Below are 13,940 nucleotides of genomic sequence, written 5' to 3'. Positions count from 1 at the left end.
GAAATTGTCCTCGTTAAAACAAATTATAGTGAATCTATAGAACGTTTTCAGATAATCCTTGTCATTCCATACATTCCTAAATCAATGGAGCAGTACCACATGCGGTTCAATAGAGACCTATAAAATGATCATTTTGTACCAAGAAACATTTTAGAATTTTTATCATTGCAAGTAATAATTCTAGTTTAAGAAAAGCAGATTTCATGTTACCTACGATTACTGTAATATTATTAGACCAACAGTACTCTGATTTTTCTTTCATTATCATCAAGTCTTCTACGATAAAATTCCGCACGAAAAGACACAAATATGTAATTGGCGTATTTTATTATGCCATTTTTGAAAATATATGTGTGTGTTTCAATGTATATACAAGGATGTGGACAGATATATCCTTTTTCGACAAATATATATTAGTCGTCGATATTTAGAGTCTTCTTGACGAGCATATAGGCCTAAAAAGTGAAAATATATAAATAAATATGATTCATTAATATCTGATACTTAAAGACCTTATGTATTTGACGTGTATTACTTCAAAGTAAGGCATAAAAGTATTTTTTATTAAATTTCAAGATATACACAGTCATATTTGAGGAGTTTGCCCACTTTTGCGTCTCATTAGATAATTGTATACATGCATAAATGTATACAACCTTTTTTCAATCGATATATAGATATATATATACACTTGATTGCACAAAGATTGTAGTATACATTTATAAATATATCTAATGAGATACAAGATATCAAATGAGATGCAGAAAGTAAAAAAGTAACTTATTTGGTCTTATTTATCTTCTATTATATATTAGAGGCATTAGTATTGCACAAAGTGAAGTTTAAAAAGTTTTTTCCACAAAATGTAGTGGCTAAGCAATCGTATTTATGCATGTTTTACGTTCTGCATCTCATTTGATATCTTGCATCTCATTAGGTTTCTGTATAAATGTATACTACAACCTTTCTGCAATCAAGTGTATATATATATATATATATATATATATATATATATATATATATATATATATGATATACACACTCGATTGCAGAGAGGTTGTAGTAATACATTTATACAAATATACAAATATCTAAAGAGATGCAAAAATGGAAAAACTAAAATATGATTGTATTTATTGAAAGTTAACAAAAACACTTTTATACCTTACTTTGATGCAAGACACGTCAGATACATTAGGTTGTTAAGTATCGGATATTGATATGCAGAAATTCTGGTCCTTTTGTACATATATACAAGTATATCAAAAGTATATCAGAAATTATGGGATATGATCCCTGATATTTTTTTCGAGTTGTCTATCACTAACTAGGGCTTTCTGAAAAAAATATCAGGGAGGATATCCCATAATTTTTGATGTACTTGTATACATATAAAAAGGGTCAAAGTTATGCATATCGCAATATATTTATTTATTTAATTATTCATTCATTCATTCATTCATTCATTCATTCACTCATTCATCCATTCATTCATTCATTCATTCATTCATTCATTCATTCATTTATTCATTATATAGTTGGATAGTACGCGGGCGCTGATTGGTCGAAAACTGTGCTTTATTAGTGAACAAAACACAGTGCTGACGCCATCTGCGCACGCGAAGTGCTGCAAGATCCTGCAACAGTCTTTCTTTTTGTGTAAATAAATTCAATACCGAAAAAAGTACTAGCTATATAATAAAACGATAGGTTTATATAATATAGGTAGGTTGCTTTTATGCTGATAGAGAGATCTTGGTAGATGATCATATCTTGCATTTTTAAGGTTTTAAGAAATCCTTAAGATACCCTCATGAACATCAGCATATCTAAGGAATCTTGCGATATTCGTTCTGGGTCTTTCAGGTTTCCCCTGCTTTGTCTATCTACTCTTTGGAGTAACTGTATTCAGTTTGCTAGCCCCTAATATTCGCGATTGCTGTCAATTGGCTGTCATTATATAGTCAAATATCCAATGAAATAAGGTCTGATATCACGTGATTTTAACAATGTTGACCGCCAGGTAGCGGGATATGTTTGTGCTTACAGAAAGAGCATGCAAGCGCTCTTTGAAGAAAATATATGCAGGGTCTTCCTTGAGGTGGGGTAGTTTTCGGATACCGAATCACGCGTTATTTTTTCACGAAATCACGCCTCCCGCGACGTCTTGTCATCTTCCTTTCACATTCGACATATTGAAATGCGTTTGAATTTTTATTTTATTTATTATTTTTTCGCATTTCCCCCGATTAAATCCCACATCCCGAGCATTGAATTCGCTTGCATTAACAGGTCACGAGACCCTCCTTCCCTTAAAACGAGCAGCTGCGTTAAAATGAACAATAGAAATGAAAAACGCACCTCAATATTAGTAGGGTGGCGGGGTTTTAGCTTATAACAAGCGAAACAGAGAAGATGGCATTAAATATAAAATGGAATATTTTATAAGGATTTGTATGGGGAACTGTTTACGTTTTCCCATACAAACCCTTATAAAATACTCCATTTTATATTTAATGCATGTTTATAACATGAGCTTAAACTTCGCCCTCTTCCTAATGTTTAGTTACTTTTTTCATTTGTGAAGTTTGTTTCCACAAAAAAATGCTCGTTTTAAGGGCGGTATGGTCACGTGACCTGGTGCAAATCTTCTATTCCCGAGTCACGGTTGATGTCACGTAATAGGATTCTTTTACTAGTTTCCCGGCTCCTGCAATATATTTTACCGTGATCCCGCGAATACTCTACCAGACCCCGAATATGGACAAAAATCATTTGTGTCCATATTCGAAGTTTGGAAACCTCACCAAGTATAACAATTCCTCACCCAACAATGCACAATATTGACCGTTTCCCAACCATTCTCAGCTAATAAATCACGCTTCTATCAGACAAAAATTGACGTACGTGAATAAAATGGCCGAACGAAACATCATCATGCTTTATAGCAAGATAGCCTTGCTTATAACACAGGTAGCCCAAGCTGTCTATTAGTGTTAATTCATTGTCAAAATACAGTAAAAAGTAAGACTCAGAAATTCAGCAAGCTCGCTCGAACCCTCAAAATGTGCTACTAATTCTCTTCTAGTTCAGTCAAAATTACACATCACGTCGAAATTCCTTCACAGAACCTTAGTCCGATACCTATAACACTTCCACATTATTTACCTCCTTGCACGGCTACTGATTACCAGAGAATACATAATTACATAATTCAATTTATTGGTCTTTCTGTCGTATGAACGCCCATGCGGTTTCTTAGGGACTGTGCAATAATTATCGGGAGGGGGGTTCTAAAATCCTCCAAATTGGGCTTAAATTAAAGCTAACCCCCCCTGTTCTAAACGTAAAATAACTCCTCACCCCTCCCCCTTTTGAAATGAAATAACTATCAACCCCCCCCCCCATACATCGCCACCAACGCCTCTCGGCAACAGAACATAGGAAGAAAAGGGCATGTGTTATATTTAATTCCTTAGGAGGAAATCCTTCAGCAAAAGAATACAGCCCTGAGATATATGGCATCCGACAACTTGACAATATTGATGAGGACACTCTACTAATATTTACATCTCAAACTGACAAATCCTACCCCTGAGGGATCTTCTTTCTTCGAAATTCTTTGTTGGGGAAGCCAAGGAGTTTTCTGTTTTTACCCTTGACATAGAACTAAATATCGTGAACATATAGCTAGAAGAATTATTACAAAGCAAAACAAAAAAGACATGACATAGTCAGTTGTCTTATACTGTATACAGTCAATCAATGTGGCATAACTTTACCACAGTACAGTATAGAAAGTTGTGACTTGTACTGTTTTTAGTTACTGCTTTTTGTATAATTTTTATTACAAAGGATCACTCAGTTTATACATTATTTCAACACATATGGTTATGAGGTTGCACCTGTGACAAGTTGTGTTCTTTATACAGTAAAAAAATATAACAATAAATGTTTATTTTAAACAGTACATTTGTATCCATCTTTTCAATTTTATAGTGAACAAAATCCCAAATTGACTTATGACCCCCCTCTCCATATTTAAGCAATTAGCTTCTAACCCCCCCTACCCTACACTACAATTTAACTTTTGACCCCCCCTCCCCCTATTAATTTTAGAACCCCCCCCCTCCCGATAATTATTGCACAGTCCCTTAAAAGTCATTGTGACAGGTCACAATACATTCAATCCCCCTCTTATGCACCATATGTATAACTCAAGAGGGCTGGAACAACCAAGGGAGCACGGCAGACATAAATTTGTTGATTGGTCTTCCTGTGGTATATAATTTAATTGATTGGTCTTCCTAGGGTATAGCCGCGCATGCGGTTTCGTAAGAATCGCGCGGGCTCATAAGTAAACAAATATGGCGGTTGATACAAATAAATTGAAACTATGATCATGTGAACTGGTCTCGGCCAATCAGCATCAGGGAGTATGTTTCTGGCTAGCTGTTTATCGTGAAAGCCTACCATTAGCATAAATTAGCAATCAAAACAACCTGGAAACCAAGATGCCGTCACTTTCTTTTCTTAATTTTGTTGCATTTTTTTTAATGATGCTTTGTCCGGGTCAGTCAAATAAAGGCAGACACAAATTTGTTCATTGGTCTTCCTGTGGTAATGACGTATGCTGACGAATTCTCTATTTTCAAAAAAACTGTCCCCAATTGAAAGGTTTCTTAAGTGAATTTATACTATACCTGCTTTTATCTGTACAATGCTGATTATCAGTTTATTCCAAGTTATTTTTGCGCGTACAGATCATCAAGAGTTTTGGTCTTACAGAAAATGTATTGACTTACGAAAAAATGTTTAAAATGTACCTTAAACTTCTTCAAGCTTCTATCTTTTTCTGTTTTTTACTTCTTCATTTTATTTCTGGATACCAAACACGGTATTGTCAATCATTGTCTGATCAGCCTTCAGCAAAAGAAGTGGGTTTTTACCCTCTGGTTACCCCCCCCCCAAAGACGCAAAGGATTATGCGGATGTGAAAGTAGAGAATACGGTTTTCCGCGAAAAAAGCTCAAGTCAATTTCAAAGATGGCGGCGTATCGATGGTTTAGACGGCGGCGTACATAAAATTGACGGTGATTTATTTGTATCAGCCTCCATATTTGTTTACATACGAGGCCCCGTCCACACTATGCCGGATAAATATTAATCCGCAACTTTCACAACGAAACCGAAAAAAAAAATTTCGGTCCAGACATGGAAACAGAGAAAATGTTTCGCGTCCACACTAGTCTGATCAGGGGCGGCAAAAACGCTTCATTGCACATCGGAGCATGTGCATCGAAGCTGAAATTGAGTCCGCAGTGAATTTTTAGCCTTTCCGCCATGTTCCCATGACAATTATGACAACAACAACAACAACGAGAACAACTTTATTTGTACATGAATACAATCAGTTTACAATGTATTTTAAAATTAAATTAAATTATAATGTACTAGGTAATCTGAAATGAAATAAATCAATCAAGTCAGACTACCTATAATATGAAGTAATTTAAATGGTTACTGGCAGTCTCAGCAGTACAAATTCAATTCACAACACACACACGTCCAAAAAAACACACACACACACACACACACACATGTCCAATACGTCATCGTATTAAAAAAATTCGTACAAAATGTTCTCCGTCCACACTAATATAATACGGCTAGCCAGCGTTTTCAAATTGTTCCACTCTGGAGACCGTATTCGAAAAAAAATTCGTTTTCGGCGAAGAATTTTTCCGGATTCGCCCGGACTAGTGTGGACGGTAGTCCTTACCGGATAAATAAAAATTCTGATTCGAATTTATCCGGCATAGTGTGGACGGGGCCTGAACCAGCGACCTGGAACCTGGAACATGCGCGTCCATACCACAGGAAGACCAATCAATTTAATTATTTACCACAGGAAGACCAATCAACAAATTTATGTTTGCATGGTCGCTTAAAAAGTTATGCATATGGTGTATAAGAGGGGGATTGAATGTATTGTGTCCTGTCACAATGTGAGTCCCCCCATTGGACTTCCTCGAGCATCTTTCTTACAGTCTGTGACGGCTTCTCAACAAACTATGGCCTCTTAAACAAGGCAAGCACTGCTGGAATTTAGCGTAATTCTCCTCCTATAATACCAACTCAGAACCCTCAGTAACGGAGAAACGCTGTATCACCATTAAAGCTCTAAAATGGCGGACGAAGAGCGGCCGCCAGCCCCTCCTCTCCGACTAACATCCAACAAAGATGCTATTTCTCCTGGCTCTCGTCCTCTACCAAGCGCTCCTATCGAGGAGAAAAAGAAGAAGACAGCCACTTTTAGGTTATTCCCTAACAAGGGAGAATGTATGTACCTTTTGCTGGATGTATTAGGTTTGAAATTCCTTGATATTCGCTGAGTTTCGCTTTAAAATGTGACGGCGTGTGTTGGTTCGATCCGTCTCTGTAGATAACAAGAAAAAGCCGGAAATATCCTACCCTACCCAGTTTGAGCACACTATTCATGTTGGTTTTGATCCAGTAACTGGAGAATTTACGGTAAGTTGAATTTTCAAGGATTTTCTAAGCCATTTACATGTCAAATGACGAGTCAAGTTAGTTTTCCAATAAACTATGGAATAAGAAGTCTTAGGTGGTTTTTGCTGCTGCTTGACGATTTTACTCCTCGCCGGTAATAACACTACACACCCAACCATGAGAATCAGATACTAATTTCCTTAAAGATAAAAAAACGTACAGAATGAATCTCCTTCTCCTCTACACACTGGTAAAGCTATTCGACAAAACAGATTTAAGTTTTGATAATTGGATTCGCTAAACTAGTTTATGGATTGAGGTAGAATCTTGCTAGTTTGCTGTATGTATTCCCCTTTTCCAATTTGACAACTCACAACGGCATTCAATTTGACAGCATGCAATTCCAATATCTACAGTCCCTACTTCTTTACATCTTTATTATCCAGTGTAAGAGCTTTCTCTCGACATACATTTTCTTGTAACGCGAGGATACGTAACATTGTTATGTACAAAATTGATCAAAGATTCCTATTCCCTTGTCATTCAATATTACACATCTATTCATAGTTCAAAATTCATTATTTAGAATTTTGTCTCCTTTTTTATATGTATGCAAAAAGAATCATTTTTGTTTTCTTTGGAAAGCCATTTCGATATGCCTTGACAGACTTCCCTGGCCCTATACCGTCACATTCCTTACCTGTACTTCTGCTTCGCTAAGCGTTGAAGTGAATCACTTGCTTTCTGATGGTTATTTTAATATACATAGGTGTTATTTAGTGTTTATTCTTTCTTTTGGACTGTGTTTATAGTTTACTATCTAGCAGCAACTTTAGCTTAGTCAAAATCGTTAGGCATAGCTCACAGTCGAATTACTTGGCCACTTCTAGCTTGTGTTACTACTATTCAAAGAATAAAGCATTTGATTGATCTTGTAACTGTGCAGATGAGGATTTCTTTATCTGAAGGTGTTGCTTATTGTTGTGGATTATGTCAGAATATCCAAGACCTAGCTTGAGTCTGTCTCAATTCTACTATGACTATGAAAGCAAAGATCAAATTCTTTGTCTTTGCTACTAAAATATGCACCAAGCATTACCCCCACCTGTTAAGGGCTAGCATCAGCCATTATTCATTAATACTGAGGTTTTAGTCTGCCATTTAATTGAGTTGCCTTGACATATTTTGTCAGTAAAAACCACATAAAATAGCTTGGGAACAAGAATGACTCATAAGCAGAGCAGAAGCATAATCATAATATATAGGCTACATTATGCATGCTAGGCAGGTGTACATGGAGATTTGAATCCAATTCTTTTCTGATTAGCATTGTAATAAGCTCAACCTACTTCTTTGATCCTTAGGAAGTCAAGCTCATTTCAAACTGTTGTACTTTTGTCATTAAGATTACATCCTTATAACTTTCATTTTTTCTCTTCCATTTTTAAAACTACCAGCAACAGCTAGTTATTGTTTGTTTTTATATTCATTTGTATTTTCCTTATCACCTGGATTTCTTCATTTAAGTTGATGCTAAAATATTTTCCACATATAAATGAGTTATTGTAAGGGGTCTGAATATGCAAATGTGTCACTCGTTCACTCACTAAGATGTTAGCAGATTAATGATTAAACATTCTCCCATTGGCTTACGTCATCTTTCTTACGAATGTTACACGACAGAAATAAGTAGACGTTCTTTTAAGAAAAGATTATAATATTTGATTTTTATGTGAGGATCAGAACTGCTGGTGTTCCATGTGGGATATTTCTAGCACTGTGGATCAACTTCTTTGAATTATTTATATTAAAGAATCAAGGAAAGATGCAACTTTGAAGTAAAATAATACGATTTTATGCCTAAAATAAATTTCCAATGAGAAAAATGTTTTTGCTGATGTAAGTAAACAGAAATTTCAAGACTCATAGGTCAAGAGGTGCACAGCAAAACAATAATTGAAGTTTTTAATCAACTGAATAAATATCATCACCAGCCTTCAGTAAAGAGCAAACACTGCAATTCTTTACTCAGTAACCCTTGTACATTTATACTCAAAGGTTGCCATTTATGTAGCTAGTAAAAATTTCATTCATGACTGGAAATAATAATCTGTTTCTGAACAATGATTCTAAAAAAAATTCACTTGCAGGGCATGCCAGAAGCATGGGCAAGATTACTTCAAGTGTCAAATATTACACAAGCAGAACAGAAAAAAAATCCACAGGTTAGTGACACCTAAATACCTCCAACTATACTATTGTGATCTTTGATTACACCCCCACCCCTGAACCCACCTAGGGACAATAAAATCTTATGACTACATGTAGCTATAGACAGCAATTACTGGAATATGTTTAAGAATTGGTATTGTATTTCCTCATGTATAAGGCATACCTTAAAGGCTTCAAATAATTTTTTTCTATAAGGCTGTCATATGTCAGATCAGGGACAAAGGTTGCCCTGACATGCAGTCAGTCTGGTCAGACAGGAACTTCTCTAAAATACTGCAACCGGGAAAATACGCCTTCATGCTTTATGCTCCCCTGGTGATTCTGCCAGGTGAAACAACATGGCGGCTAATACTTGTCACACTGTTACTGTCCTTTCCACCAATTGGATTCACTTTTCACTCATAATTTTTGACCCTGGCAGCAATATTTGTCTTTTCGGTACACATCAGATAGACTTGAAAATCGCATTCTAAACTCATTTTAGCCCCATTCTAGAACTTCAATTCCATCCAAATGGTGATCTTTCAATTCAAAGGTTTAAATTTAGAGGTTCACAAGATAATCAGTCTCTGACTGTAATTTGTTTAAACTTGTTGAATAGATATATTATTATTACTATTATTAATTTAAGAGGTTTAACATAGATCTTGGGGTCAAGTCATTTGCCTGTACACATCAGAGAGAATTGGTATTTCACTTATCAATCAAATGCAAACAAAGCATTTGTGACCCCATAATTTTGATCTATATTATCGTAAAACTACTTTGCAACATGGTATCTTGTGTTATTTGATTGTAATATTATGTTATAACTTGAATATAGACATGTACCAAAACCAGCATACACATGTAACGAACCAATCATACGCATGTACGTAACGATCTGCCCTGAATACTGTGTAAACAACTGGTATATAGCTATTTATATCAGGAGCTGGAATCTCACTGTTCAATGTGGGATGATGTCTAGCACTGAGCTTTACCTTTAGATTATTTATATCAAAATCAAGAAAAAATCGATGCAGATTGCATCAGTTAAAACAAAAAAAAAAATAGACTTCTATAAATGAACAAAAGAAGCATAAAAAGGTATGTTTAAATTTCTTTTTAATCTTGATTGAACTATAATTAATTCTTTAACAGCATTCAAGATAATTTTACAGAATTATTTAGAAAAATCAGTGAACAACAACAGAGTCTGTCAGTCTTATCATATAGACTTGAATGAAAATGATATAATATCTTTATATCCAAGATTTGAATGTTTTAAAATATCATGAGTACTGCAAACCATTTCAGTTTTTGGTCTGTACCATCAGTTATGGACAGCAAATTGACCAATCATAGCACATGCAATTAACTTGCCATATATCAATGAGAATTAAAATCTTTGACCTCAAGATGTCAAAGTTTTTCTGTCAAACAAGTGAATGCAATTATCAGTGTTTGAAATCCCTAAAACTCAAAAAGCCTGATGTTGTTCTGATTCAAAAAAACAGCTCATTTCTGTGCAGGGCAGATGTTATTTCAGTTTGACTTCACTTCAAAAATGTGCTGAACTTGATATGTAAATTATGTATTATCTATATGTATGATTAATGCAGGTCTCAAATATCTGGGCACGAACCATTTCTCTTGAACGAATCAAAGAAAAACTTGATAAAAACTTAGAAAAGGTTTAACCCTTTGACTCCTACAAAAACGCACCTTACTTGAAAAATTCCACCTTCGACAATTTTGAGCAAGGTAGCCTGAATACCAGTTTAGATTCTTTATTGCTAAACAGAAAAACTTCTTGAAATCAAAACATCTGGGAAAATGTCACAAATTCTAACAAAAAATCCTTTAAATATTAATCCTTTGAAAAAGAAAAAACACTGTTTTTGACATTATTTTCAAAGCCAAATATATCATTCTTTATCATTAAATCATTTTTACTTCATTTTTTTATTTAAACTCAAAAATAATGCTTGAACACAGGTAAGTTCTGACCTGACTCGTTGCTACTCCATTCTTCAATTGTTTGCATCGCAATGCCTCTTGGGAAATCCTTTAAAATTTAGGCATGAAGTCATCCTATCCTCATCTTTTTATTTTAAAAGGGTCAAGCCACTAGTTCCTATCAAGGAAATATCAGCCTCACAGCATTTTCCATGAGTCAAATATTCGAGAAAAGGCAAAGTAGGACTTGGTTGTCCTGCTATTTACGAACTTAGAGGATAATCATGCCAAAAATTCCCAAATACACCAAGTACATGAAGTACTTTTGAAGTACCAAGTACTTTTGGTGCTAAAATTGCTTGAATAATCTCCGTTCTTCTAGATAATGCTGATTTAAGCTGTCCTAGGGCTTCATGATGCCCTCTAGCACTCCATAGATGGTCAAAGTGGCTCTGAAAATCTTTATTTTTTAAAATACTTCCAAATCAAGCTGCCATTGCTTTTTACAAGAAACGTTTCTTTGCTGGAATATCATGCCACTGGTGAACTTTGTACTGCATTTGCATAAAATGCAGAGAATGTCAATCAAAACTCCAAATCTGCTTTTGCTAGGACTTTGAGAACGATGAGGTCCAGAAAAACACTAATAAACTCCAAAAATCCGAAAAAAGGAGTCAAAGAGTTAAGCAGGATTAGGATTTGGTTGGTCAATGGAATAATCTTCAAGACTTTAATAATCACTGGTTAAAGTTTTTTCTTTATATTCCAATGGGAAGTATTATGTTTTTACAAATATTTATGGGTGTCTGTGACGTCATACACTCAACACTAAACATTGCTCCATACATTTCTTTGTAAATAACTTCATGCTTTACTTCAATTCTATTAAGCCCAAAGGTCCGCTTAGGGACTTAATGTACATAACTTATAGTTAGGATCATTTTATGGTATTTTTTCTTCAATACGGAATATGAAACTAGAAGATATTTTGATTATAAAATACAAAGAAATGTATGGAGCGATGTCTAATGTTGAGTGTATGATGTCACAGACTCCTATAAAAATTCACAAAAATATAATACTTCCCATTCGAATATCAGGATAAAACTTTATCCAGTGATTATTAGACCTTCAAGGGTTATTCCAGTAAAGTTTCAGCTGAACTAAAATTCTTACGATTTCCATGCCAGTCCTCCTTTAAAAAAATTCATAGTAAAAAAAATCAGAAAATTTTTATGTTTAATTTGCAAAGGGGCTAAGAAAATTAATATTCACTGATGTTCTTGGTAACCCTCAGATAACAGTTCATTCCACAGGTTGATCAAGCAATAATACTTTTTGAGAAATAACTATACTTATTCCTGGTTTTGAAGAGTAATCACAGACATAATGATAATTCTTTTAATGTGTTTTTCCAGGCTGTGTTGGATGTTCTGAACTTCTATGACAGTAGTAAAGATAAAGCAGAAACAACAAAGTTTATGACCACTGTCAAACCTTATGGTAAGTATAACCACACTTTTCAACAAATGCCATAACCATTTGCTGTACAAAACTGTCATTACCTGTCAAAACTGGACCAATCAGATATCCCTATATCAAGTTTTTAGCCAATCGTTGCATAGATCAAAATTTTCTCTTGAAAATCTATTATATAAAGCAAATAGATCAGCTATGTTCTTTTATCTGATAAAACACTCCTGAAGCTGTAGAACTCTCAAAAAGGTATAGAAATCACTCGCCTATGCCTGCCGATCTCTAACATATTTTGTGTCCTATAGCTCCAGTCATGGTTTATCAGTAAACAGAACATAGCTAAGCCTGATCTATTTGTTAACCAGCTAACATCATCGATTGCCATTTTGTCTACCCAGACTTCAATTTCCTGTCATTATGTTTTCAATTTTGTCAGTAAAAAATTCTTTGGTTAGAAACCAAAACATCCACAAATGAGATGTTGGTTGTTGATTAGTTTCCTCCACAGGCATCATTAGTTTAAGACCTAAATCCTCATGGACCCTCAAGTAAAAGACACCATTGACAAAACAATGATATTATCTAGGACAAAATGAGTAGAGCCTTATCTTCAGTATGACTTTGAGAATAGTCACCTTCACCACTTCATATATTTTGTACCTAAAAGAAGCTCCAGAAACGATTAACAACTTTCAAAAGCTGGGGCTTTGATGTATACTTTTTGATGCTTAGGGTCTAGATAAAATCAAACTAAAGAATTAAATTTAATCCAAGATAAAAGATAAACTTTGTTTTGTGTTATTTTATAAACTAAAATAAAACTCTAACTCAATTTTTAAAAAAACCCTTCTGTTTAGAAGAAATAGATTAACTTGTTTACTAATATAATTAGTAATTTGAATATTAAAGTGCCTATCACCCTTTTTTTTTTACTTTTTTATATCCAAATATAAGCTATTCTAAGAAACCTGTCGAAAGAATTTTTTGATTCTGACGCTTCTTTCTATTTTTTTCGAGCGGTCAAAAGTGCGAAAATAGGAAGATTTCAAAATATGACCGAGCGAGAAGGGAGACTGGGCTAGTGACGTAGAAGGAGCAACACGCTCTTCTTGATTTACAAAGAAATGTATGGGATACTAGGGGGGATACTGAAGACGTCCTTGCGTTTCTTGGGGTTTTTTAGAAGTCCTTGGACTTTTAACTACTTTCTTGGGCTTCTATGAGGAAGTTAATTATCTAAAGATTCCATTTCCAGTTCTCATCAGGATTCGTAGCCTAATTTACTGGTATATTAGTGAAGCAAACACAACCTAGCAAAGCAAGCGAGGTGACTGAAGTGAAGTGGTTCCGACCCGATCACAAATATTATCTCATTGGCTGGGAATAAAACTTGTCAAAACCTTAGTAAATACACCAAAAGTACAGCAGCATAGATAGAAATTCCTACCTGGAAATTCCTAGAGTCGTTATAGGGAACCGAAGTTGATAACAGGTAACATTTTACTTGCCATTGCTCGAACTGAGTCGTCTTCGCACCGGATCGGGAATTTATTCCCGGTTTATTAAAGAATAAAACAGTTTTGGTGATTGTGGTAACATTTCAGTGGTTATTAAACTCTTAAGAAGTATTTGGTGCATTGCTAAAAGGGCTGTAATGAATGGTTGAGACAAAATTCCCGTACGATTGACACAATAATACTACTATTCACAATATTTTAATTATTTGCTACCGTAGAATGCTCTTCAGATTTTTTACCTTTATCGAATTTCCCTCAATA

At 34.8% G+C, this 13,940-nt stretch overlaps 1 protein-coding gene across 3 annotated transcripts in view; it reads left to right on the top strand.

Moving 5' to 3' along the window:
• Positions 1 to 13,940, top strand: part of LOC116290823 (serine/threonine-protein kinase PAK 2) — a 53,304-nt gene that overhangs the window by 1,609 nt on the left and 37,755 nt on the right. The window contains exons 1-4 of one of the 3 annotated variants that reach the window (XM_089033981.1): positions 6,001 to 6,342; positions 6,446 to 6,534; positions 8,664 to 8,738; positions 12,105 to 12,189. In XM_089033981.1, coding sequence (XP_088890107.1) covers positions 6,189 to 6,342; positions 6,446 to 6,534; positions 8,664 to 8,738; positions 12,105 to 12,189 — 403 coding nt within the window. In that variant the 5' untranslated portion in view covers positions 6,001 to 6,188. Of the gene's footprint in view, positions 1 to 6,000; positions 6,343 to 6,445; positions 6,535 to 8,663; positions 8,739 to 12,104; positions 12,190 to 13,940 lie in introns of those variants that run through there. The other 2 variants (XM_089033982.1, XM_089033979.1) reach the window with 2 other exon arrangements.

The sequence above is a fragment of the Actinia tenebrosa genome, unplaced genomic scaffold (genome assembly GCF_029948245.1).
Source record: "Actinia tenebrosa isolate PJP-AT-01 unplaced genomic scaffold, QUT_ActTen_1.0 PGA_scaffold2__45_contigs__length_23673736, whole genome shotgun sequence".
Classification (NCBI taxonomy): Eukaryota; Metazoa; Cnidaria; class Anthozoa; order Actiniaria; family Actiniidae; genus Actinia; species Actinia tenebrosa.
The sequence above is the reverse complement of the archived record's forward strand: the minus strand, read 5'-3'. Positions and strand labels throughout refer to the sequence as shown.